This window comes from Ammospiza caudacuta, chromosome 1 (assembly GCF_027887145.1).
Source record: "Ammospiza caudacuta isolate bAmmCau1 chromosome 1, bAmmCau1.pri, whole genome shotgun sequence".
In the NCBI taxonomy this organism is placed as follows: domain Eukaryota; kingdom Metazoa; phylum Chordata; class Aves; order Passeriformes; family Passerellidae; genus Ammospiza; species Ammospiza caudacuta.
Window position 1 is genome coordinate 133,774,764 of NC_080593.1, and position 27,123 is coordinate 133,801,886.

Consider the following 27,123-nt stretch of genomic DNA (forward strand, 5'->3'; position numbering starts at 1 on the left):
AAACCCCAGTATCCACACGCTGTAACGCACTCGGTAATCTGTCACGGCCGCGGGCAGCCCCAGCTCTTGCGGGGCCGGCTTGCAGCCCCGGCCGCGGGCCGAAGCCGGGGTTCGCCCGGGAGCCGCCTCAGGGCCGGCGCGGCGGCGCTCGGAGCCCGCTCGCACCGAGGCGTTCGCGCCGCTCCTCCGGCGCCGGAGCTCGGCCGGGGAGCGCAGCGGGCTCTTTAAGAAGCCCCCGTGCCGGTGGCTGTCGCTGGCTGCCAAGTGCGGGAGAAGCCGAGCTTTGCGGCGAAGCCCGAGCGTAACCAGCCGGCTGGGGGAGATGCCGCCCCGCAGTGACTGACAGCAGGACCAGCTCTATGCAAATGGCGCCGGGGGCTCTGCCGGGGCTCTCTCTCTCCACACGCGCCGCCGCCTCTCGCCTCCCGCTCCCCGTAACGCGCCCTGCCTCGCACAAAGCAATTGTTGCTTTTTGGGGGGGGACGTCGTTACACGTAAAATCATCTCCAGCACGGTTTCAGTTTGAGATTGTGAGAGGGAGCTGGGAGATGTGTCAGAGCTTGTTACTCCAGCTAAATTAGGTAATTTTTAGCTGGGTAATGTGCTAATCTTTAAACCTTTATGTTTTTAAATCCTGCATATGTCTGGTCTCTTCATACAAAAGTGTATTTTGCTTGTTTCTTCTCGCCTTCTTCAGTCTGAAGCCTTATGTAGGTCAGGCTTGGCTTAAGCAGATTTCCTGAACCTGCGTCAGCTTAAGCTGAAGGAATTTTAATAAACCCTCCCTTGTAGGCGTGGGCCTAAATGAGACTAGCCTAGTTAAGCCTGATCTTTTTCTGTTTGTGAAAAAGAGCTGAGCAGAGCTAGGGACTGCATGGTGGCTCCAGGAACGGCTTCCTTAATTCAAAGATAACAATGGTTGGGAAGGCCAGATCTTCTAATTTTACCTTATCTGAAAAGCTCGATTTGCTAAAACTCGTGAAGCCGTATGTTAAAATTCTCGAGGAACATACCAATAAGCATTCTGTAATAGTGGAAAAAAACAAATGCTGGGATATTATAGCTGATAACTACAATGCCATCGGAGTAGATCGTCCTCCTCGTACTGCACAGGGCCTGCGCACGCTGTACAAGAGGCTCAAAGAATATGCCAAACAGGAGCTATTGCAGCAAAAGGAGACTCACTCAGATTGTAAAAGCAGCATTTCCGAGCCAACCAAGAAAGTTGTGGAAATGATTCCACAGATTTCCAATGTGTGTTTAAGAGACAGGAGCGGTGTTCAAAGGTGAGACAATTCTTTTTATTTTGTTACTGAATGAAAATTATGGCGCCTCCTATCTACTTTGTAATGCTTTTGCTTGTGCTCAGGCTCCTAAAGGAAGTGTTTATCAGAGAAAATTCCCAATTGGGAAACAATGACAAAAATAATACTGCTGTTGTTTTATGAGAAGCTTTATGTTGACTTAGCATTGCATTCATTTTTTTCAGCTCTTTCAAAGCTTGTTTCAGAGTCTTTGTCATACTCTGGAAAGTGAGGGTTAAGAGAGAATCAAAGGGAAATAGTAGCTCCAACCTCTACCCCTCCCCTACCTTTTAATAGGCAGATTATTCAAACACTGGCAAAGTGATGGCTATTCTCCTCCATTTAAGGTAATACTGCAGTCATTTTGCAACATATGAAACTGTTAGCAGTTTATATAGCATTTTTAATAAAGTTAGTTCACAGAGCCAAGAAATCTTATTCACCTTTTTTCTCTCATTTACTTTGGTGTTTGCATGTTATGTTTTAGCTAATCCCGAACCTTTAAAGAAAAAAAAAATTGATTCTCCACACTGCAGTGCCTTTGTGAGTGCAAATGTTTTTTTAAATTATACTTTTCTTGTACTGACGATGGTTCCCTGAAGCTGGAGCAAAGCTAATTGCAGTCTAAACTCCGAGCAGTTCTGTGTCATATGTGAGGTAGTTTAAATACAGAGAGAAACTGAGAGGTACAGCACTAGAAGTTTTCTCTTTTTTTTTTGCCATGTTTCTTTTTTTTACTGCTCAGTAAAGTGAGACACACTGTCTAGATTTGAGCCAGACATAATACAGGCAGGCACTGTGCAGGCTTTCTCCCACAGCTGGCTAATGCCCCTCATATCTGACTTGCAACACTCTGCTGGTTCTGTATTGGTCCTTGAGGGATCAAAAAATGCCTGGGTCGGATTTTGGTTCCTCCAGATACAAAAACTGAGCTAGGGAGTGGGGGAGGGAAGTCAAATAACTCCCCAGCAACCTTGAGAAAGCTCTGATTTTTCTTATTTTCCCAAGCAGATTAATAGGAAGCGAACTTTCCGTATTTTAATCAGATATACTGAGTGCAGCAGCGTAACGCTCTAAGAAAAGCTGGCATGCGCACACTCGCTGAATTGGATTCATGGTGCCACTGGTTGAGCTGAATGGTAACAATTGTCTAAATCCCAACATGCCAGATGCTCTAAAAATATTCTGTTGTGGGTCCTTTGCGTAAAGAAGTCTAAAGCAACTGGACTGTGCTGCTGCTCCTGATGAATGCCCCTGGAGGAACCATTCCAAAGAATTCTCTGGAACAAAATGAGGCTTTTAATTGCTCTAATAAAGGTTGCAGTGTCTTGACTACCAACTTTTGTAAGGAGGGGGAAAAAACCATAGTGTGAGAACTTTAGTTTGTAGATCAGCTTATAAAAAGCACTGACGCTGTTAGTGAATGATTGAGCTAATGATCTCCATAGTTTGTCTCCTGTAATTTAAACAATTTTGCAGTTTTTTATGGGTCCTGGAACACTGACTTGATTACTGCTTACCCAAAATGGTTGTTCCTAGGAACAGCCACTACACTGTGGGCTGAAGGAAAAGAACATAATTTACAAGATTATTTTTTTCCCTGCCCAAGTACATAATTATTTGATAGTTCTCTGAGTTGCATTTTATTCTAATTTTATAAACCCAGTGTTGGGTTTTAACTCACCAGGATATGACTTAGGTTTTGGAGGAGGGAAATATGACTTATAAGGAGCCCAAATTCTTAATCGCACCTTTAAGGAATTTCTAGCTTGCTGTGATTAAATGAAACCTGGTGAATCATGGGTGCCTGCAGGCTTATAAACACCATGCCCCAATTGTGGTAACTGTTGTTTGTCTTTCTTTCAGTCAAGTTGTCAGAAACAACATTAGTAACCACCATACAGGCAGCTCTTTTGTTTCTCAATTCCTTCTTTCTCTCTTTGCTGTCTAATTGTTTTCCACTTAAGAGGCTGACTAAGGGGAAAAAAAAACAAGCCTCATCAGAGTTACCTGAAGATCTGGTAATTTTTCTAGTTCTCTGTGGATTACACTATTAAGAGCTATTTTTCCACTGTTTAGAGGCTTTAGTCTATGCTACACAAAATCTCACCTTTCTTTCTTCTATTTAACCTCTCTTACTTTCTCTTTCCGCTCTCTCTCCATTTCCTTTTGTCAGAATGACCTGCTTCTCCTGCTGGTTGTTTCCACTTTTCTCAGGCTAGAAGCTGGCCAGGAGCCAGCAAATAAGAAGGAGAGAAGCTTTATTAGAAGCTGTGGTTGTGAAAAGGGGGAAAACTCAGAATTACACTCAGCACAGGGGAAAACAAGTGAAAATTTGTGTGCAGGATAATGCTTCCTATGCTGAGAGAACTAAAACAATGTGAGAAAGAAGCATGTAGGAAAAAGTGAAGCTTTGTGGCATGAGGTAGAAGGGAGTAAGGTGATATAATTGATTCTCTATAGGCAGCTCAGGTAACAGTCAATAGAATGAAGCTTATCTTGGTTTTTTTTTCAGGGGATTAATGAAAGGTCAGTTTTCAATACCTGCTTCAGATGGACAGTACTTTTTAAAGAATTTTAAGATTAAATAGTTTGTGTGGTTGACAGGCTTTATTTTTGGAAAATATATTGCTCTGACCCTCATGGGCCTTTTTGCAAATAAGCATTGAGAAACTTTCATGCTTTTATTATAGAAAATGCATTTTCATGTTAATGGATGGCAGGCTAGGTCAGGGTCCTTCAGAAAATGCAACTATGATTGCTTATTTCTTTTAAACCCAGAGTTTTGAAGACCATGGGAGAACCAGAAGTTAGGATCATGCTACCTTTTCATTAAGGAGGTAGTGCATTTATGTGAGAACAGGATGTCTAAATTACATTTCTTCTTTGCTTCTGGGAATTTGAACCTACATCTCTTACTAACCAGGATGGTGTTTCAATAATCCGATAGTTTCTCAGTGTATGGCTTGTAGGGCTCTGAAGGCATTTTAAGTTGTAGAGAAACGCCATGGCTCACCCTCAGATTTAAGATGGCAACTCAAGTCCTCCAGGATTGGGGAGCATCTGTGAGCATTACATTCATCATGGATCCACTTGCTGCCTTTGACTGCTAGCAGCAGTTTTTGAAGGGTTCAGAAATGTTTTTAGTCTGCAAGCACCAGTTACAGCCTCTGTTTTAGACAGTCCTGGCCATGAGAGTGCGCTGACTTGGCTGTCAATCCCAAGTTAATATATTCGTGTTCCCATGTAACTCTATACTGCCATCCCAGTCATGCTGCAAGTATTCTTTGTAGATCTGTACAGTAATAGATCAAGAAGCTGATCTGGCTTAAAAAAGCATTACCTGAATAAAGGAGTGATGTGCAGAAGTGTAGGGTTTCTAACACAACTGATGGTAGACAAGTGTCAGGAACAGCTTGAGCCATTATTATCATCAAAGCCAAGGCAATGCCAAATCATGATTTGAGATGCTGCTGACTCAGGGATTTACACAAAGACAGATGAGTCAAGTGGGTGTTGTTCTTTAAAAACGAAATGCACAGGACTATAGCCTGTTCTTAATGGAAACATTTCTGTGTCTTGAACCTTCAGAAGAAATATTAAGATGGACGATTCAAAGAGAAGGAGCAAGGATTAGCTTGGTTCCCAAATCTACTGGCAAGGGTTGTCCTTTAGGCTCTGGTTTCTTTTCCCAAGGCTCTTTGTGTAATTTTATTTAGTGATTATTTTATGTTGGAAAAAAACCCTAAATACTTGGGTGCATGAATCAGAAATAGAGCCCATTAAAACAGGGGGAGACAAATAAATTTGGAAGATGGGAATGTTTCTGCCATAGTTCACTCCATCTAAATTAATGTCCTTTTAAAATCACCTTTTACATTATATAAACATTTTCCTCTCTTACTTGCATGACTTGGTGCTGCTTTTTTTTTTAATATAGTTTCATGTGTCATTAATAGCCCTTCTTACTTCTTCAGTGTCAGAGGGGCCTACCAGATGAGGTCTCTATTTTCTGTACTGCCTTTAGAGCAATAAAATCTGAGTAAGACAGGGCTGTGTCTGTGTGGTACAAAGACGGGCACAAGTGGTGTTCAGGTAATGGAATAGAGTCCTGGGCATAGATAGCAGAGTAGTATTCAAATGAAGCTTTGGTTACTTACAGCTATGCCTTTTAAAATAGTTTTTAATGGATTATTTAAATGTGATTTTGTGTGTTCTAGTGCTAGTATCGATAAAGAAACAATTGCTGGTACCAGTTCACCACAGGCAATGTTGGATCACCATCCTGCAACAGTCATGATGGACTTGCAGTCAGAAGAGGATGTCAAACCTCCTCCTTCTCTGATCATAGACTCCCAGCAAAATGAGAACTTAGAACAAGAGGAGGAACACCAGCTGGTGCATATTATGGAAAGGTCTCCTTCAACATCAGTGTCTTCAGTCGATATGAGAGTGATGATGTCTCCTTCCCCTGTACCGAGAAGAGATGAGTTTTTTAGGCTTGAGGTTGGAGAACGCTTTAGACCAATGTGTGGTTATGACCCACAGATGTTGCAAATGCTGAAAGAGGAGCATCAAATAATATTAGAAAACCAAAGAAAAATTGGTCTTTATGTCCAAGAAAAAAGGGATGGTTTGAAAAGAAAGCAGCAACTGGAAGAAGAACTGTTGCGAACAAAAATCAAAGTAGAGAAGCTGAAGGCAATACGACTACGCCGTGATCTGCCAGAATACAACAATATCTAAATATTTTATTACTTCTGTCATATTCTTTGAAATACTTAATAATAAATGCAAAATTGTTTCTTATGTTAATATGGATGAATCAAAATATGGGCTTGAGACATGAAAGCATATGTTGTTTAAGTACCTTAGAAAAATACCTCGTGTGGGTTTGAATGCACCAACTCTTCTGGTCTAAAGTATAGTCAAATCCATGTTTAAGTGTTTAGATTGATAAAAATCCAAACTTTAAAAACATTTCCACTTATCTCTAGAGTTTTGATGATCTAATGGAAATTTAATTCAGTTCTTGTTAAAAATTTTAGTCATATACATTGTTTTTTCAAATAATCACCTTTAATATCTTAATGAAGTTGCAGGTAAATAAATGCATATAAGAAGGAGAAATAAGAGGCCATGTTTAAATGTTTTATTCTTTTCAAGTTGGTAAATCTTATGACAGTAGTGACGTTTTGCTGATATAACAGCTTGGAAAACAAAATTACTGGATTGTTATATTTTTTTAATGTTCAGTAGACATTTGAATAAATGTACATATTTTTAAAAGTTGATACTTTTTAATTGTTTCCATGTGGAGAAGTGTTTCCATAGGATGTTATCAAAAGAGAGACAATGAATGCAACACTTGGTTTTTAAAACTGCATGCATGTGTAATTTGTGTGTACAGTTACCATGATTGTGTATTCAGTTATAGTAATTATACTGGTGATCAAGCATATAAATATCTACTTTGCTCATTTGCATGCATAATTACTGCAGTGCATGTGCAACCAAGACAGTTGCAGGTGCCTGTGATCAATATCACTATGACTATAAGCTACTGAAATAAAATAGTTTCTGTATGTAAGTAACATGTGACTTGAAATCAAAAATCAACAGCAGATTGTGTTATTCTGGGTCCCTTTTATAGATCCTGTTGTTCCCATCTTTCGATTAGTTTCAAATAAAAAGCCCCAAATGAAAACAAAATTGATTCTTCTGTCTGTCCTGGTAGCAGCTGTTTCCTCTGTAGTTATGATCAACTTTAATAACTGGAAGAAAAATACATGAAAAATATCAGTCCCAGATGATTAATTTCTTCATAATTCTTAGTCTCCTGCCTCTTGTGAATGTATCCACAGCTGCCTTAGACCTCTGGCTCCTTATTCCCTGTAACAATGCTTTCCCCTTCCTCTAACCTTTATAGCAAGAAAAGGAAATGAAGGACAGTACCAAGGAAAAAGAACAAAGGAAATATAATTCCTCTGGTGCCTCCTATCTCAGAGGCCCCCAACAACAGAATGAAAAAAAGCAATAGGAAGCAGACTATTTCTTCCTTGCTCCTGTCATCACTGTTTTCCCAAATTGCTTTCTTTCTCCACTCCCCCAAACCTCTGCATGCAAGCATGGGGCAGTGGTCTGCATCAGCAGACTCTCAGTGAGGCAAGCCTCACACCTTGTTGGTCTTCTGAGTAAATCAGACACCACAGGGGTAGGTACTTAGTAAAAACTGAAGACTGGAAGCATGTAAGCATAGCTGAGGAGCTAATGGAGCTTAAAGAATTGTAGTTAAATTTTGTGACATAATAATCTTGACTGTCACTGCCCAGGATAAATTTAACAAGTTTCAAGTAGGAAAAGTAAAGGGAAGCAAGTCTTTTATTTACAAACTGAGGAAAACTATAGAACAGTGAAAACAGGTGTTGACAATCTGGAGTTCCTCAAAACTTTTTCAGTGGTTTTCTTGAGAAGAGAGTACTGTAAGTGTTCTGGGAATTTTTGTGTGTACTGAAAATGATGATGCTTGGATAAGTGGCCTTTGTTCCAGTACAGTCCTTGGCTTTCTGCTGTGTTTCTTAGTTCAAGGACATTGATCTGTTTTTGTGTAGCTGGAAATGCTTCAAGGAGATACTCACTTCTCTGAGTTTACAAGAATCAAAATGCTGGCTTTACTAAATAAATATAGATTTTATTTGTTCTGCTTCTCAGAAATGGGAAACAGTACTAAATTATCTGCCCTTGTCTTGTAATATGGAAGTGTCTGATCTTTTCCTTTCAGTTGAAAATCAGAATTCTGGTTTCTAGTGGCAAGGAATTAATTTCTAGTTTCTTATATATTATGCAAATGACCAAGTTTTTAAGAGTTCATAAAATAATTCCCATACAGCTTATTGTCTTGCAGTGGTTTTGAATTCTAGGTACTCTTAACACTGGCCATCAAAATGTTCTGGAGACTTTAGAGTGTTTTCTTTTGATGCTATATGAAGAGGTGACTTCCAGGGCTTCTACTAGCACGGTATTTTTATTTCAAGGACTAGAACTAGAGGAGTTTTCAGTCTTGGAAAGCTTATAGTCTTTTCTCAACTGGCAGGCAAAGTAGTTGCAAAAATAGGACCCTGCACAGAGCAGAGTCTCCCTTGTGTTCTTGATGTTGGAAGGGGAAGGATGCAAATGAGTGAAGAAATAAAATGCACTGTCCCCTTATAGTTGGTGTTCTTCCATGTTTCATTGTTCTGACTTTGTGTCACTTGTTAGTGGAAGACTTTTGTTCTTTTCTGCAAGCAGCACCTCTAGTTCAGAGTCCTCATGTTTCTCATTTGCGTGTTCTCAGTTTTGTTTCTTTTGACTTTTGGGGAGCTTGGGAAAGGGGGAGACATCTCTTGAGTGCCCATGGAGCTCGCTCCTTCCTTTACTAGTGAGATGATTATTTCCTTTCACTAGAGAAATGTTTCTTCCTTCAGTGCCATTATATTGCCCTCTCAGTTCAGTGTGGTGCTGACTAGATCTTACACCTCTCTGTGCTGGTGGATTTGCATCTCTTTCCCACTCCACATCTGCTTTGCAGTATCAGGTTGTCTTTCTGAGTCAGACTTCTCACTTCTCCGTGCCTGTTCCTGGTTTTTTTTCCATGTATTCCTAATGTTGGGTACATGCACCACAGCTGTGGCTGGTCCTTCTGGACCATGAAGTGCTATGAATTTTTACTGTTCCAGCAAATGATACTGTGCTAGCATGTGTGAAAGGGGTGGAAGGAAGCCCTTCCCTCCTTCACCCTCATTCTTATCCTCTTACTCCCTCTGCTACATCTGGCAGTGCCATTCCCTGTCTGCATGTTTATAATGTACAGAGTACAAGCAGAGTAATTTTAGGCAAGGACAAATTTCTACCATATGTTCATGTCCTTCTACTAATATAACTGCAACAAACAGGCTGTAGGAGTAACTTAATTCCCAACATCTAATGGATTTATGTTTAGGATTAGAATAAAAATTGTACCTATGATAACTTTGTGATGATTGTGATAGCATCTTGTGTCATTTCATCTATACAAGTAACTGGTTAGCAATCAGTCTATCATTTCCTTGCTGCTACCTAATTATCTTGCTGTTTTTGTTCCTGCTTCCCCCTGTAAGCTTTTGATTCCTGGGGAATGCTTGCCTAAGATGAGAATTCTTATCAGGTAAAAATGGTAAGAGAGAACACTCCAAGACTGCAAGAGATTGCTTGTAGCTAATTGCAATTGTCATACCCCTGTTTTCTAATATTTTCTACTTAACTAGCTTAAATTTATTTCTTTCATTTATACTTCTACACATTTTCTGACTTAGGATTCCCCCCCCAATTAAAACTTGAGCTTGCATACTGTCTTCTTTGGGCAAACTTGTGCTCACTGGATTTCCAATAGTCAAAGCCATTAACTTCCTTGCAATTAGATGATAGTTGTTTCTGAGTGGGAGGAAGAAACAAGAAATTGTGCTACCCAGGCTGCCTGGCAAAGGTGTCTTAAAATTTCCTGTGTCTTTTTTAAAAGTGCTTTAAGATGCTCCCATGTCAATTTCAACTTCACTAAAAAAGTAGAACAGTTACTCAGGAAAATGATAAAGTGTTGTTTTCCTAAGATGTTGATTACTTTTCCATTTTGCTTATGAAAATAAAAAGAGGCCTCTAAAAAGAACACTTTCAGCATTAAAATGCATTAAATATAGCTCCTCAGTGTGTGTACCTAACAAGGAAGGCCATTATTCTGTTTTCAATATCCAGGTCTTAAATAATTTGAGAAATCTTACTGACCGTGTCTTAAAGTAAAAAAAAAAAAAAAAAAGTGCTGTTTACAGTAGTTAAAATAATGTCTGCTAGCTGTCTGTGTAATACAGGACTAAATTTCAATCATTCTGTGACCTCTGTTTCTGTGTTTTATCTCTTGCTGAAACCAAAAGTGTTTGCCTTGGTGTCAACCTGTGTGTAGTGATGCTTGCTCTTGAGTGGCATCCAGTTTGTCTGGGTAAAGTTTTTCTCCAGCTAAAGATGCAGTTTCCCGAAGTTCCATTGAATGCTAGCTAACAAAATATGGATTCTTCCTTGTAAAACCTACAGTTTTTCAGTGGTAAAATAGATAGTTGAAAACCTTGCTTTTGATTAGTGTGTGTGGGGAGGTGGATGAGGGTCAGAGAACCCAAGGAGAGCTCAGCCATCTATAGGCACTGGCATTCCCCACTGCCCCTGCCTTTCTTCCATGCTATGGGATTTTCACTCTGTTTTATCCCAGTGATTGCACAGAATGACTTGTTGATGCATCCAAATATCTCTTCAGTATAACACCTTGTTTGACTCTGTATTACTCACACAAGAAGAATATAATATAATTTTAATTGAATACTTAATCAGCAGTTACTCCACATAAAATATGATTTCTATTTGCTCTTTAACAAAATTGCAGACTTGGAAAATGCTGCTGATTTTTTTGTGTTTTACACATGCAATTATATAGTTTTGGAAAAGGAGTCATTGTTTCCTGTCCATTCCCTTTTGGCTCTTGATTTTCATTTATAGTTAGGCACAATAACTAGCATAATTTGACATAAATATAATGGAAAAACAATTCCACTGGCTGACATTGCCCCTCCAGATCTGGTTGACTTCAGAGCCCAGTGTGGTTAGGGCTGTCATTTTGTTTACAGTATTCTGTGTTGCCATTTGCTTGCTTTGTGTGTTGGTGAAAGAGTCTTGTCTCTATTGCTAATACTTTCTCAAAATATGTACATTTTCAAAGCTTGGAACTTTCTACATGCTTGAAATAAGTAAACCAGCTTATAAATGACTGATTTTTTTTTACTATTTTTTAGCTTTCATTTAGCAGAAGCACTTGGGGATGGGGAGAAGGGATGTTGGACTGCCTGTGGTTAGTTGCTACAATATTGTTTGTCCTGCATTGCATCACATAACAACTTGCAGTAGTGTCAAGTTGTAGTTGTTGTTAATCACTGCATATGTCATGTGAAAGAAGTAATTCATCACAACTCAGCAGCAGTTTGCAGATACATTTTCCATAGGCCGCTTGTTGAGGCTATAAAGAACACCATTTTGTAAAGTCAAAGCTTTTATTTGAGGTACCTAACAGAGATACAGGATTAAAACCAGTATGTTATATTGCTATTGCTGTGTTCTCCATTCTAATATGGCATTTGTTTCAGGCTGCACTGTAAGCCACCCTCAGACAAAACTGAATTGTAAGCTCTGCAGGTTTCACCAAGTAATGTGTGCACTGCTTTGCACTGTGAGGAGGCTTTGGCAGAAGGTTGTACATGACAAGATGACCTTAGTAGCATTAACTGGCAGTTTGGCCAAGCTACTTTGTGCTGTTACCTCCTCTCAGGCTAAAGTCTGTGTGTTCTATATATGTGTTTGTTGATGACTCATCTTTTTCCTGTGAAGCAAATTGCAGGGAGAATACTCTGCTTAGCATATATTGAATTTTTCTCATCTTTCCTTTGTAGTGTTCCAGTTTCCCTGTGCTTTTGAAAAAGTACTTGAAACTTGGCATCAAGCTGGTCTTTGGGCATTCATATAAAACCTCACTCAAGTTTGTCTTAAGTTGTAAGTCATTAACAAACGCAGAAGGTGGTCATTTTCAGAACAAGTTTTTTACACTTTGGATGTTGTCCATAACAGCTGATTCTTAGGAGTCAGGCCTGTCTAGCCTGAGCACATGGCACTCTTGAGAATGGATCAGGGAGTTCTTAGCTATGAACACCTTGAGTGAAAGCAAGAAAATGTGTCTGTAGTTCTGCCAATAATGGGACAGACAGCCTCAGTGAAGGAGCCATTTGTTTAGGTCCAGAGGGTTGCAGATGACAACAAGGATCTCAAGCACATGCGCCCTTCTTTTGGGGCAGTAAAGATTTCAGAGCTGTTGGGCTGTCCAGCTGGATGGATAATGGCCCCAGCTCTTTTGCAAAAAGATCAGCAGTAGCCTGGAAAATACAGAATGTAGCTCTGTGATTCAGAGTGCTGCATAGTGTGTGTGCAGAAAAGGCTGGACTAAGTTCATTTAGGGAATTTAGCCTTTGCTGTTAGTTCTAATTATTTCTGCTAGATAAAATATATTCCTTTCAGAATAGTTTTTGTTATGTAACTATATGTGCTAATTTGCTGTACTTGAGTTTTGAAAATACACAATTCCTAAGTGAACTTCTGAGATGGCACTAAAGATGTTTTTCAGTAGGGCAGAACTCAAATCTACTCAGAAAGTTTCAGATACTTTAGCTCTGAAGATCTAGTGGGCATCTCTAAAGCTTGTTTTCAAAGGAAACAGAGATAAATTTAATCTTTTTCTAAATCTCATGCTTCTCTCATGAACGTGCCCATGCACTTATGTTCGTAGGCACTCATTTACCCAGTGAGATACACGTAGGGCAGTTGGTAAGAAGAGCTGCACGTGCTGCAGAGGCTTTCCAGTGACACCAAGGGTCAAAGCAGTCCTTTGGGAACAGCAAGGAGAGCTGGGCTGCTGATGGAAAGCTGCCACATCTCCATGTCTTCTGGCGTTTCCTTATATAAGTGGTCAGCTCAGGACCAAAAATAGGCAGGGTTGACATAAAGTAGGGTCTGTTATAGGCATCATGAATTTAGGGCTTCCTGCATGGAATCATCTTATTAATTGCATTGGAATTTCAATGCAGTTTAAATTGTATTCAGTTTTCTTACATCTAGAGCCAACAAAGGCAGCACAGTAAACACCTTGTATCTCCACAGTGATGAATTTCTTCTGTTCCCTCCTTCATTTTCCTGGTTCTATTTTTCTTTCCTGGTAAGAATTACAACTGAAGCTCTAGGTTTTTGTGTTTGGGCCATAAATATTACTTTTCTGCTTGGAGTACTGAATGGATTACATTTATGTAAATCAAAGTTATGTAACTTGATTTGGAAAGATTACTTTTTCCCTTTCCAAATATTTCGTCAGCCACTCTGCAAGTAATCATTGCTGCATAACACATGAAAGTTCTAAAAAATATGACTCATCCTTTGTGTGCCTCTTCACAGGGTAATGTCATAAATTTTAAACAGTTTTGTTTAAATAATTTAGGACAGGAATATGTTGTGTTTCATGCTTGTGACAGTGGGCATAAGTTTTATTGATTATTTGTATTTGAAGGACTCTACTACAATCCAGGAAAATCAAAGATGGCCATTAACAAACACAAACAGGACATTAAAAGTGTTTTACTTCCAGTATGTGCTAAAACAGATGTTAATATGCAGGATATGTAATCTTAATAAATCCTTTTCTGCCTGCTTGCTTTTTGTTACTGATCTGTCTTTGCATTTCAGAAACAGAGATTTTGTACAGTACAGAAATAGTTTTCTAATAGTTTTCTTAAAAAAATGACAGAAGTAATAAGAAATGCTTAAGAGAATGCCAAACCACATATTTTCAAAGTACCACATATGGGTTTAGCTGAATACCTTCCATTTACACTTAAACACAAAAGGATGAGCACTTACATCTCTGCAAACTGCTTCCAAAAATGACTGCTTTTTGAGAAGGCTACAATTAGCCTGTGATTGTGTAATAGTCTATTAACTATTTTTTAATAATGTGGGGGTTTTGGTAATTTAAATATTTGGAATATTTTCATATCACATTTACACTCTAAATTATTGCAATAACATTCAATATTTACAGAATCCAATAATAAAGTTTGCTTTTGGGTCTCACTTCTGCATTTATTTTTTGAAGTAAAAACCCCTTTACTTGACAAATTAATCAAAACAACTTTCAGTGTGGATGGCAATATTAAAAAGTATAGTAAACAGTCGATTTGGATGGCATTTGACTGGTTCCAATGTTTTACTGAGCTGATCTGGCTCACTGCACCAAATGATGCCTGCAGCCTTTCAGAATTCTCAATGATGCTGCTTTTTCCTTTGATAATAGGACTTGCACATCTATTTCTGTAGACCTGACAGAAGCTTTCAGCTTAGTTCATTAAATTTTTACAGTGAAAGCTGGAGTCAGTTGGATTTTTACACAGCTGAGAGGTTTAGGAAGAATAGTTTTCTGCCATGGAGCTGTAATTTTGAAAGTATGTGCTCTCCATCCTCCCTCCTCTACAGCTGATACCCTTAAGAGGTAAATGTTTCATTAAATGGCGATGAGAGGATTGTTCCTACAGGTTTGAATTAAGTACATCTGGCAGCTCTGTTATTGTATATAGAAGGGTCCTGTTTGAAAATAAAGGTTACTACTCAAGTGTTCAAAAACTCACAAATAACACAACCTGAACCCAGTTTTCACATTCTGTTGGCTATCACCATTAGGTACATGATTAAGGATTGTATTTCTGTGGGCTTCCTTGCCAGTTCACAGAATGGACTGTGTCAACTCAGTGAGTCACTATTCCGTATTTTCTTTCCACCTCTTTGTTCAGTTATAGAGCTACGCCTTGTTCTCAGCACATTTTTCAAACTATTTTGAATTATTTAGCTAAATTTTTTTCCCTCTGGTGCTCATTGTGATAGTATCTGAGTGCCTACGAGATGTAATTGCGTTTCACAACATCCTCGTGAGACGAAAAGTTGATGCAACCTCCACTTTCTAGGAGATAAAGTGCAAGTTGAGGCAGAGAGAAAAACACCAAAAGGCTCTACTTTTATGGATGGTGCAGACTGAATCATGGAGGGCTGCATTGTCCCAGTGCTTTAGGATACTGTACAGTTAATCTTCCCCAACCACAACTTCCAGTTACACCCATGAGTGTTCACTATTAATACAAATGAGACTGAATCACAAGTCAGGCGCTCAGACAAATATTTGTTGCTGAAAGTTAGGGTTAAATGACTTTCTTTACATCACAGAGAAACTCCAGAAGGCATTCAAGCAAAGTCCAGTCCTTTAAGATATTATTCAGCTTGTCTAACCACAAGATTTGACTATCTGTCCTTGCAGCTTTGTCCATCCCACACCTTTTGCAATTTACAATAAAGCAGTGCAGGGATGGCAGAGACAGCAGCAGCCTTTTTTCCTACCACTGTTCCTGCCTTTCCAGCAGTTCAGTTCTCTGCACTGGATGAACAAGAGGTCCCATGGCAGTGTAGTGCAACATGCTTTCTCTGAAGACTTTATCATGGATATTTATGCACAGTGGGGCAGATCAGATCACTGGAACACCTTATTTTTGGCATCTTCAAACTTTGCTTGACTTCGCAGCCTTAGAACTATTCACTTGATGAAGATGGGTCATAGGAGTCGTGGGCAGATGGGTGGCATCGTTTCTTACCATAAGGTTGTTAATCTTTTGGGTTTTGGAGCAAATTAACATTTCTAAAAAGATTATTCCATATAATTTGGTATTTTCATCTATGTAAGACAGGGTTGAGAACCTTATCTTTCCCCTTTAAAGTAATAAATTACTGCAGTAAAACGTCACTGAATTCAGTGCACACCATTAATATCAAGGCATGCAGTGGTTTGCCCAGTGAGTTTTTCCCAAGTTTGATGACAGCAAAGAAATTGAAAGACAGATAATTTTTTGTGTTGAAGAGCAGAAGGTACTGAGGGGACTTCGGGGAAAGTGATATGATGATTGAAGCTCTAGCTCCTGCTTTGCCTATGTGGACTTGTCCACTAAAAGATATTTGTCTGATTCTGGGTCTTCTGCTGGTCCTAGAGTCAGAATTGATTTGGGTTTGTCTTGCAGGGAATGATCTGTGAAATGGATCTGGTTCAGGAGCTTAATTACCTCCATCTCTTACATTGCATCTAAACTTTCCATTGCAGCCTTGTTCCTATTCCCATTCCCAAAGGAGCAGCTACCAAACCTGAGTCTGCCCTGTTTACCAGGATGTTGTGTTAATGTGAGTGCCCTTCATGTCTTTGTGCCGTCAGTGCCCTTCGGTGCCCAACTGCTTGCCATTTTTTATGTGACAATACCGTGTTGTCTTTAGTTGGTTTCTTCTGTTGTCATTTTCCACTTCTATTTTCCCTGTCCTTGCCTAATCAGCTCCTGTTCTCATTTTTTCCTCTCAAGTTGTCCTGTGATTTCCCTCAGTGTTTTCCAGCTGTACATGTTCCTAGTGAATCTTGCATTTTGAGGGTCAGAGATGAGATGCACTAAGTTGTTTTTTTTTGCACCACGTCCTACTCAGAAAATTCTCTGTCTGGTCCTTGACTCTTATACTGGACCCCAACCCAGTCTGCCTGAGTGGTTCTCCCTAACCATCTTCCTAACATATCCTGTTGTTTTCTTACTCTTTTACTCCCTGTCTGGTTCCTAGCCTTTCCCTGCATGCTCTGCTTCCAGCTTAGACTTCCAATCTTTTACCCAGTTGCCAATTTTCCACTGGTTCAACCTCAGCCTTCCTTTCCAGCAATAGTCTTGTTTTCAGGCTTCATCTCCAAAATTGCTTTTCCTTGTAGCTGGTCCGTGTCCCTTCTGCCATCCTTACTTGTTTGGTGTCAGGAGGGGGGAAGGTGTTCTGAAGGAGAGGGCCATGGAAAAATTCTCTGCTGGAATTGTGGAAGAAACTCAACTTTGGTCTGAGCAGTGAAAGCTGTGACTACAGAGAAACCTGTTCTCAGCCTCAGTTAGAGCATGTCCAGTGTGTAATCCTCAAGAAATTAAGCTGTAGATACTGTACAAACTGCATTTATTTCTAAGATATTTTAGCTTTCAGGAATGGAAAAAGTTTAAGCTAACAAAAAAAAAAGTGTTATCTCCTCCACAGATTTTTAGATTCTTTACCAGAGCATTGAGTTAGTAGAGCTTCTAAAAGAAATAAGAGTTCATTGTGGCTAAGACTGGATTAATCTGTGATTTTTTTTTCTTATTAACAGTGATTTTTCTTTCACTGCCAGTTTTTATGAACATTGTGCATGTGTGTGAATATGTGTGCTTAAACTGAGACAGCTAGCATGGAAGATGTACTATGGACTCATGGAGGCCTGGCAAAGTTATTAGCTATGAAGACCTGGCAAAGTTATTAGCTTTGTAAAATAAAATCTGTTAAAGGAAATCCCCATAGTATTGCATGGTCAGGAATCTAGAGGCTAGTTTGATTGGCATTTCAGATTGTTAAGAGACTTTGAAACAGAAGTTTAAAAATATTAACATTTTTTTATCATTTGCATTTTTCTTTAAAAATAATTTTGGATTTAGAACAATTATGTGGTTTCCAAAGAAAATATTCCTGCTTGAAGAATCAGTCTTTAGGTGAATTTGTTATCTATGCTCATGCATGAGAAATGCATTACAAATGCATTTTGTCTTGGAAAGAGAGGTACAAAGCACTGGCTTGTAATCAAATTACTCTGAAATGTAATCCCAACTGTCATTGATTCCTGGAGGTTTAGGTCAAGCCAGCTTGACTCTTACTGTTTGCACTCCTCCTGAGGTCTCACAGAAGTGCCATGGGAAGAGTTATTACATTTTTTTTCCCATCTTGGAGGCACACTGATATACATTTACATGTGAGCATAGTATTAAGTTTATTATTAGACTGAAATAGCTTTGCAAGTGAAAGATAATGCTATCTGACTCATATTTCTTTAAATATGCCTGGGATATCTTCGGAGTGTGTGACATATAGATCTTCCATAGGCAACTAGACATTAAACTGCTGTGTAAATGTCTGTTCTCAAAATGTTACAAATTAATTAAGGAACTTTTCGATTGCTTCCTCAGCTCAGGAGAAGGAGATGGTGCAGGCTCCATGGAGCAGACTGATGGCACCTGAGCAGAGTCACTGCTGAGGCTACAGCAGAGCACTGGCATTGAGTTTGGGTTGTGGTTCATTCAAAGCCTCAGTCTCCTTTTACTGCAGTTCAGATTTTTTTATTTGCCTCCCTCTACTTAATTATTTTTTAGTGCTACAGAGTGCAACTTGAATCAAAATTGTCTTCTCTAAGCTGTAATTTTTGCATTGTGCCAGTACTTTTGATTGAGAAGATTCAGAGCACTTGAGGGAAAACTCACCTGTTGTTTCATACGTGCTTATGTCATGGAAGTTCAGGTGTGAAGGTGATGGGTAACACAGGACCCATGGTTTGAAAATCACCCCAACCTAACAGTAGCTGCTACAAGAAAGATGAGCAACCTCCCAGCCTCCTTGGTCCAAGCTGCACATACCCCTTCCCTGTATTGGCTGTAGTGATGGGATTCATTGGCCTGGCTTTCCTGCAGCTGGTGGATGAGAAGCAGAGCAGGAGAGGGAAGGAAAGGTGAGCTCATGGGCTTTGGCAGCAGGCTGCACTTGGATGGGGTTAAGGCATCCATGAAACCACACCCAGGCCAAGGTGCCAGTGCTGGGCTCACTGGAGTGTGCCCCTCTGGAGTGTGCCCCTCTGGAGTGTGCCCCTCTGGAGTGTGCCCCTCTGGAGTGCTCACTGGAGTGTGCCTCACTGGAGTGTGCCCTCCGGAGTGCTCACTGGAGTGTGCCTCACTGGAGTGTGCCCCTCTGGAGTGCTCACTGGAGTGTGCCTCACTGGAGTGTGCCCTCCGGAGTGCTCACTGGAGTGTGCCCCTCTGGAGTGCTCACTGGAGTGTGCCTCACTGGAGTGTGCCCCTCTGGAGTGCTCACTGGAGTGTGCCTCACTGGAGTGTGCCCCTCCGGAGTGCTCACTGGAGTGTGCCTCACTGGAGTGTGCCCCTCTGGAGTGCTCACTGGAGTGTGCCCCTCCGGAGTGCTCACTGGAGTGTGCCTCACTGGAGTGCTCACTGGAGTGCTCCCCTCGCTCCTCAGGGCAACGCGTGCGCTTACGGTGCTGAGCCACAGTGCCTGGAAATGGACGCTGGGGTTACCCTGGGGACTTTGACAGTGCAGCTGCTTCCTTGCTGCTTTGGGAGTAGCCTAATGCACTTAATCGATGCATTTTCTCTAAATCCTGCTCATCAGAAACTGGTTAAACTGGTTTGCCATTGGAATGCTCCCCGTCCCCTCTCCTGGATCCCGTCCCGATTTCTGTAAATCATCACCTTCCTGAGGCTGCTGAAACTTTTCCTCATATCAGCGAGGCTATGGTTTATATCTTGAAACCTAAGCCCTTGTTTTCTCCACCACAGAGAGAAAGCTTTGTTTGTGGGAGCTTTTCAAAGCCTTGTTAGCCATGTCTTTAAAGTTCCCAAGCCCTTCCTTTGGGAGGAAAGCCTCTTGCTGCTGTTTCTTCATGGTTAAACGAACCTCACTGTCAGGCTGGGCTTTTGGCTGCTTGGGAGAGAAATGAGGGGGCATGATTTCCTGATGTTTCTCATTCCACAGGGTATGCATGGTTGCTGTTACTTATTAGTTTCACTCCAAACTCATTAACAGCAGAGCCCAGAAGGTACAATTGCAGTTTGTCTTCCAGGGTCTCAGCAAATCCAGTTTTATTTCAGATGCTGTCTATGGTCTCAGAGCAGTAAGGGGTTTCTGTTGAATCCACTGCTCACTGTACCCCTATATCAAACACTGAACTTAGTTCCTGTGCATAACATACCATTCTCATTTCAATTCCTGAAAAGCTCATGACACTGTAGTTACTGAATTTGAATATTCTGCTATTGCACTGTAATAATCTTTAAAGTTAAATAGATGTGAAGCTGAATACAAACAAAACTGATAAGATAAAAAGAATGTTGAATGCAAGTACCTAATCAGCATTGCTGGTGAAAAGGTTTAAGTTTTCTATGCAAGGAAATTATGTGAAAGATAATTTTGAGAGGATGTAATTACTTTTACATAGAAATGTTAATAAAAAAATCCAACCTTACATTTTTATCTGAAAATATACTGTAGTTATTGGCAAAAGGAAGATAATTTATGTAGCATAGAAACAAACTGTTATTGAATATTTCTGTAAACAGAAGTTATGGTAATTCAGAAGACAAATTGAGGGAAGAAATGTGAACATTGCAGAAGCTATAATTTTTCATTTTCCCCATAGAAACATGGTAGTATTGCATGGAATATTGGTGCCCAGTTTGCTTCTTACTGGGGACAGGATGCTTTGGAAATCTTCAGCAAAAGTCACTATAACAAAAGGCTGTTAATTTTCAACTTTGCTTCTAAATTATTTGTTTTCTAATTGTTTTAAATGAAGCAGGGATAAGAAAAGTTTGAACACTTGTCATTGAATTGAAAGTTAAGCTACTGGTAATTCAGATAATACCATCAGGATGCCCTGACTAAAAGAGCAATGACCATAACACAGATCTCAGGGGTCACCAAACTCATGTGGGAGGTCAGTGAAGGAGACAAAGAGGTGGTCATTTGTTTATGGATTGCCATCCTTCAAGAAAGAAGAAGAAAATCCTGCAGTGAAATCTCCAATTCTTGCAGTAATAGTTTAAAATCTTAATATAAGGAAAGTCATTGTTGAATAAACTAAGAGAATAATTTTGAAAAACAAAAAGAAAACCATCTTTTATTTATCTGTTGAATCAATTTACAATTAGAAGCTCAATATAGAATAAAATTAATCTTTTGCAAGGTACAGGTTTCCTCTCTTCCCCTCTCTCTCTTTCACTTCTCTAAATCTTACCACTTGTGATTACTGAAGATCCAATAGAGCCTTTTAACTCTTTTACAGAGCTGCAAGGATTTTTTTGTTACTGTTTGGTTCATTTACCAAGACTCATCTACAAGGAATCCCTTACATTTCAAAAAGGGTTACTGTGTTCCATATTCTTATCCTTCTGTGAAATGCCAGTGTTCAGTAGCTGCTCTGTTATTCCTTGGAGATGGGGACACATCTGCTGCATGAAACTACAGATGTTGGCTAATGCACCTAAGGAACATCTACGTATGGAAAATCCTGTCTGCTGTAGGCATTGTGTCAGCATAGAGTTCTGTACAGACAATACAACTTCTGGGGTGTTTTGGAAAAAATATTCAACTAGATAAATACAGCATTTTTCACTTAGATAATGCCTTTTTAGTAAACACCAGTCGGAAAAATTGAACTAATTTTAGATGTGTAACTTAGGACTATTTTGCAGTTTAGGAATATTGATGTGGAAGTGGTAAAGCTGCTTCTTTGTTGGACTGTTACTGTGAGCAAGAATTTCCTCTTGCTGCTTCTCTTTTAAATACCAGCACACTTGCAAATTTTGGAAAAGTTAGTCTGTGGCATAAGCGCTTTTTTGTAACAGATTTGTATAGTGTTGAATCCCAGATGGAATCAAAGGAGCAAACCTATTTAAGATTTTAACCAGCATGCAAGGGTATTTTAATGAAAATTAGTCTGATTCTCCTTTTGAAGCTGTGCATGTGCTGAAAAGGAATGCTGCAGATATTCCTTTAGGTAATGCTGGTGACTTCTCTACCATTACTTGTCTCAGATTGCTAACTCTTGAAAGCATGTGTTTATTCTAAATCAATGTTATAATCAACTGCTGTCTGTTCTGTTATCATTTATTAACCTTATTAACCTAAATATTGCTTATTTATATTGACATCCATGGCACTTCTAACTGGGTAACTGCTGACAAATATAAATCAATCTAAGCCTAGTTACAGTGTTTGAGTTGGTGCATACTCAAGAGATGGTCTGCTTCAAGATTTGCACAATTAGTTATTTTTGAAGGGTACAAGGAAAGAAATTAAAATTATATTTTGTATTATTACAGTTATGGTTATTCTGCTACTTTGTACAGATGACTTCAACTCCAGATCTGGTTCCTGGACTCCTTTGTTCCCTTTTCTGAGTTCTGTCTTCCTGTGCTTGCTTTCAGAACATTGCCCAGCACCATCTCACGAGGACTCTGTTTTCATTTTCTCCTGTGGTCATTTCCCTTTTGCTTTTTTTTCAGCCTTTCCTTTTATTCTTTTTCCATTCTTAACATTTTGTATATATGTCAAATTAGGAGGTCACTTACTAATGCAACAAGTAATCTTATTTCTCTGGAAGTACATACTTTCTGAAACAATGTAATGTTGTTTTGGTTTTTTTTTTTCAGGATTGGTCCTTGTGCGGTGTTCTGTCTCAATCCAAATTTACGATAAGGACAGGAAATATACCACTTTGTTTATATAAGACGACATTTATAGATTGGTCTTGATTTTTTTGAAATGCAAAAGACTGTACACTTTATTGGGAGAACCTGAGATATTCTTTGTTATTTTATTTCCCTTTTAGATGCATTTTATTTGCCAACATCAGGGACTGCAAAGGAAGAAGCAGCTCAGGAAGCACCTGACTGCCTTGTGAAATATTTCAGTGTCGTGTGGTGTAAGGCATCAAAGAAAAAGCACAAGAAGTGGGAAGGCGATGCTATTCTTATTACAAAAGGAAAGTCAGTAATATTGAAAGATATGGAAGGCAAAGACATTGGCAGAGGTACTGTAGAATTGCATGCTTGCTCAAAGGAACACCTGGCAGAAAATCACTGTGCTTTGAATTAACAGAGACCCAGCTCTTTAGATATTTCAGTTCTTCATACTAATGGTGACCACAGAATGAAAAAACAGTGGAGATTTTGGGTTTGCTTTTGATTTGTCTTTTTTTTCTCAGTGGGGGGGGGAGACTGCAAGACAGCTTGATATTTATTACATATAAGGCAGATGCATGGGGGAGGCTGGAGCAGGCTGAATAACATAATTCACAGAAACACCAAATGCTAGTCCAAAGAGAGAATCTGGAAATCAATGGCTGTACTAATTCAGCAGCGATGCTAAATGAGGGATGAGTAGTTGGCTTTGGTTGCTCACATAATACAGAAGTGAAGGAGTTAAAATTTAGGGAAAAAATACAGGTAATTTTCTTGTAGATATCTTGGTCAGCAGTAGTGCGATCAGAAATTTCAGAAGTTGGATCTTTACTTTTCAGCCTGTCAAACAGCTAAAAATATTATGTTTGTTGGAAAGACAGGCAAGCAGCAAAATTTTCCTGCCCAGCCAAAGTCAACTGTGTAGCAATTTTTAGTCTTGTAGTTTTAGCAGCAGCTGCTGCTGTAAGACATAGTTTGGGTTGATATCAGAGTTAAAAATAAGACTTGCAAACCATAGGCTGCCATCAACTTGGAGCAGTAATTTTTTACTGAAAGCAAAGCAAGAATTAACTTTGCTAATGGAGCCAAAGATATTCTGTAAGGGAGTAGGATTGGACAATGTTTTTGCTAAGCATAATTCAATTTATTTTAGGTCAGAGATGGCTTCTCTGCTCTTTTGTTACAGCCATGACATTGTGATCTCATGACATTGTGAGCCTTGTTAGGACCAGGCAGTTTTGATTTGCAAATCAGTCTGTGACTTAGAAGTTAATTTGAATTTATTTATAGCAAAGTAATATATGTACAGACTTGCTTGTTTTTGAAAAAGGCAGAGTGAAAGAGAGTAATGCCTGGAATGCATCAGCCACCACCCTGTTGTCCTTCTGTTTTTTCAAGTCCTGTCTTCTTGAATTAGCAGCAAACACAATAGAAAAATGAACATTGTGATTTTCTCTTAAAACTTCACTTAAAAAAAACTTAAAAGTTTTTTTACCATGTTTGATGGTGTCAGAGAGCACAATACCAATGTCATTAGTGCTAACTTGCCCATTCAGAATTGCTTTCAATTCATATTGATTCTAAGAAGATAATAAATGGACCAATTTAAGCAGTGTGAGTGTTAAATTTCTGCAATTATTTAACTCACTGAGTGAGAAGGAAAGGTCCAGCAGTGGTGCTTGCCTCCAAAATTGTATGTAATACTGGGCATTTTATAGTGTGCATGAGCCCTTGGGATTATTATTTTTAAATGGGAAGAAAAAGGCAAAGGAAGAATTTTTCTTTTTTTCCTTAGCTTACCAGGGCAGGATCAAGGATGGCACAAGGGAACCTAAAATCAGCACAGCTTATAGCTCATTTTTGAGGCAGCAGAACATCTTACTGTTCTCCTCTGCAATGTCCTAATTCCTTAATAATGCATTGCAAAGAATTTAGGACGTGCTCTCTTGTAAATTGCAGTATGTTACAGAAACGGTTATTTCTGGCAGCTGCATAAACAGTTGAGCTTTGTAGTTTTGCTTTTTGCCTTCTCAGTTTCCATCTACCCTTAAAGCCCATCCAGTATTAGAATTAGACTCTTCTGACCAGAACCTGCACAGGGATACACCTGTATTCAGTGTGTTCAGCCTGAAGCTATGTAGAGGTAATAACAGAAAACAAAAATGCAGAGCAAAGAGGATCATAAATGCCCTCCCTAAGCATCCTATTTAGGAAGACACATGTATTCTTTTGTGTTCAGGCATCTTCAGCTCTTTCCTGAAAGCAAGTGTTCCTTCAAGAGCCAAACAAGGTTCACTGTGTGCTTTCTGAATACTTCCAGAGGAGAGGAGGAAAAGTATCTCCCTTTCCCTTTTGGCCAGACTGTTTTTCAGCACGTGCTTAGACTCTTAGACTGTGAAACACCTTGGTAATTTTTTCCTCTTAAAGGAATTCAGATGCATAGTTTCACCTTCCAATCTTTCACATTCCTAGAAGTAGCAGACCCAAGCTTTGCAGTTTCCAGGAGTCTTTATACTTTATATATGGTGTTTGTTGGATAAAATGTGCCTTGGTAGGCCTTGCTTCTTTCTTCATAGCTGAGTGATTTAACTGCTGGTCTACACAATCTTACATTTTTTTTGTCTGAGGGTCTGAGGTGTTTTTTTTTTTTTTTTTTTTTTGGTCTCACTAAGGATCGAAGGCTCTTTATCCAAATTTATACAAATTCAAAAACTGAAGTAAAGAATTCTGAAACAGAGATGTGGCTTTGACCTCTCTGAGTTAAGAAAATAAATTATATGTCCTCTGATTCTTATGTGAGAGCTTCAACCAGTAGACTGCTATTTAAAAGAAGGAACCCCCAGTCTTTCCTACACTGTACTCTTAAAAGGAAGTGGCAGCTGTAGCTGTATTTTGTAATGAAACCAGCTGTAGCTGTGTTTTGGAATTGTATTTGTAGCTGCAGTGAGAATGCCCACCTGAGCAAGCCTAACAAGTTTTGAACTTAACTTACTCATAAATCTTGGCAATAATCAGAACATGTTCCAGACCATATGTAGAAGTGAAGATTTCAGAGGCATCTTAATCTTTATGTGTAAGAAAACTAATGTAAAATTATTTAAAAAGTAGAATACACCATTTAGATCAATAGCAGGAGGGGTTAGGAGACTTCTTTTGGGGGCATGAAAGAAAGGGAAAAGGACTTAGGATGGTTATTAAGGGAAACTTCTGGATTTTACCACATGGAGCTACTTTTTAAAAGCTGTCTTAAACAGTTGTTTGACATTCAGTAGACTTGGTTGGTGATGAGGATGACTGAGTCTTTGCTCATATACTTTGCTAATTCTGATTATTAGCACTCACATGTCACTCTGTTAAGGAGGGAAAGGCTTTATGTGGAACAATTAAATGTTTCAGAATGAGTAACTTTTTCATAGTTTTTCCTTCCTGCAGATGAGTACTGGTTTTAAGGAAGTAGTACTTGCTGTGTTGTCCTAATTATTTTATTTTTATGTTCTTTTAGGTACTGGATATAAAGCTAAAGAGTTAGACAGCCTTGATGAAGGTCAAACACTGATGGTTGGCGGAAAAGAAATTGAAGTGATGGGTGTAATTTCAGCAGATGATTTCAACAGTGGCAGGTGTTTTCAGGCTGGAATAGGGACTCATGAAACAGATGCATCTGCATTATCTCAAACTAGTACAAAACTATTCTGTAAACCATTCAAAAATGTCTGTCAACCCAGTACTAAAGAGAATATGCTCAGAGATTCCCAAAGCTGCAAACCTCGCCATGATCCAAATGCCACAAGTAAGATTGAAATTTTAAAGTTTCTTTAAACATCCTCTGACTCTCAAAAAATATTGAATGTGTAACCTCAATGTATTACTGAAGTATTTCTGACATGCAGTACTGTTATCTAACCATGCTAGGATTTTGTCATGTGTGTTTCTAACAAGTAAAATACTCTACACTGAACCAAGTTTTTCATAGTTGTTACAGATGGCTATGGAAACAGAGTAGTTTCTAAGTTTTGCCGAAGACAATGAGTTTACTGATCATTGAAACAATCTGACACATACTAGGAGTTCTAGATAAGTTCCAGCTTCCCACAGGGGTCAGTGACATACAGCCATAATGTGACAGCACAGTAATTGCAGTGGAGGATCAGCAATAGAAAAGTTGTGCCACTTTGAGAGAATTGCTTCTGCCAATGCCTGATGCTTCACACCCAGTGAGTGTAACTAAAACTCAACCAGATATGTTTTGGAATAAATGTTTATAGTTTTGTGCTGAAGAGCCATGAGAGTTCACATATTGTATAGGAACAGGCTGGTTAAGCAGTTGTGTAAGTGGTGTTGATTATTAAGCAGAACTATTTTTTGTCTACAAACCATATAGGAGCTATATTCTGCTGGTAGCTCTGTCTTTCAGATGGAAGATAAAAATGAGTGTAAAAAAATGTTGCTAAGCAGAGCTGTGCTTATTTAAAAAAATACAACTCTTTTTCTATATTCTTACTATAATACCTCCCTCTGAGTTCTTACATCATTTCCTGATACTGTGAGATTTCTGGAAGCTGTTACCTGGCTGCTATGTAAATAAACAATGAAATCTTAGTCAAGTGGTAATTATAAAAGAGCATCCTTATTAACACCAACTTCTGGTCTTAATTTAGCCTGATTACATTTTATCTAAGAATGCTCCTTCCTGAGATTGCAAGATGATGCTGCATTAGCATTCTAACTGAAAATCTGACCAAAGAAGGCCAATATATTCAGCATGTAAATTAACAACTTTGCTGTTTCTGCACTAGTTTGTTAAAGAGTTAAAAGTATTCTAGTTGTCTTCTGTGACTTGTAGTGAATTTGAATAC

General features: G+C 39.2%; 2 protein-coding genes across 3 annotated transcripts in view; both read left to right on the plus strand.

Moving 5' to 3' along the window:
• Window positions 1-27,123, plus strand: part of RAD54B (RAD54 homolog B) — a 63,392-nt gene that overhangs the window by 16,949 nt on the left and 19,320 nt on the right. Inside the window, exons 1-3 of one of the 2 annotated variants that reach the window (XM_058805191.1) lie at window positions 18,350-18,522; window positions 22,417-22,617; window positions 25,770-26,057. In XM_058805191.1, coding sequence (XP_058661174.1) covers window positions 18,492-18,522; window positions 22,417-22,617; window positions 25,770-26,057 — 520 coding nt within the window. In that variant the 5' untranslated portion in view covers window positions 18,350-18,491. Of the gene's footprint in view, window positions 1-18,349; window positions 18,523-22,416; window positions 22,618-25,769; window positions 26,058-27,123 lie in introns of those variants that run through there. The other variant, XM_058805181.1, reaches the window with a different exon arrangement.
• FSBP (fibrinogen silencer binding protein) lies at window positions 869-6,995 on the plus strand. The gene is made up of 2 exons (XM_058805204.1): window positions 869-1,286; window positions 5,525-6,995. Exons 1-2 carry the CDS (start codon window positions 916-918, stop codon window positions 6,048-6,050), a joined length of 897 nt encoding a protein of 298 aa, XP_058661187.1. The 5' UTR covers window positions 869-915; the 3' UTR covers window positions 6,051-6,995.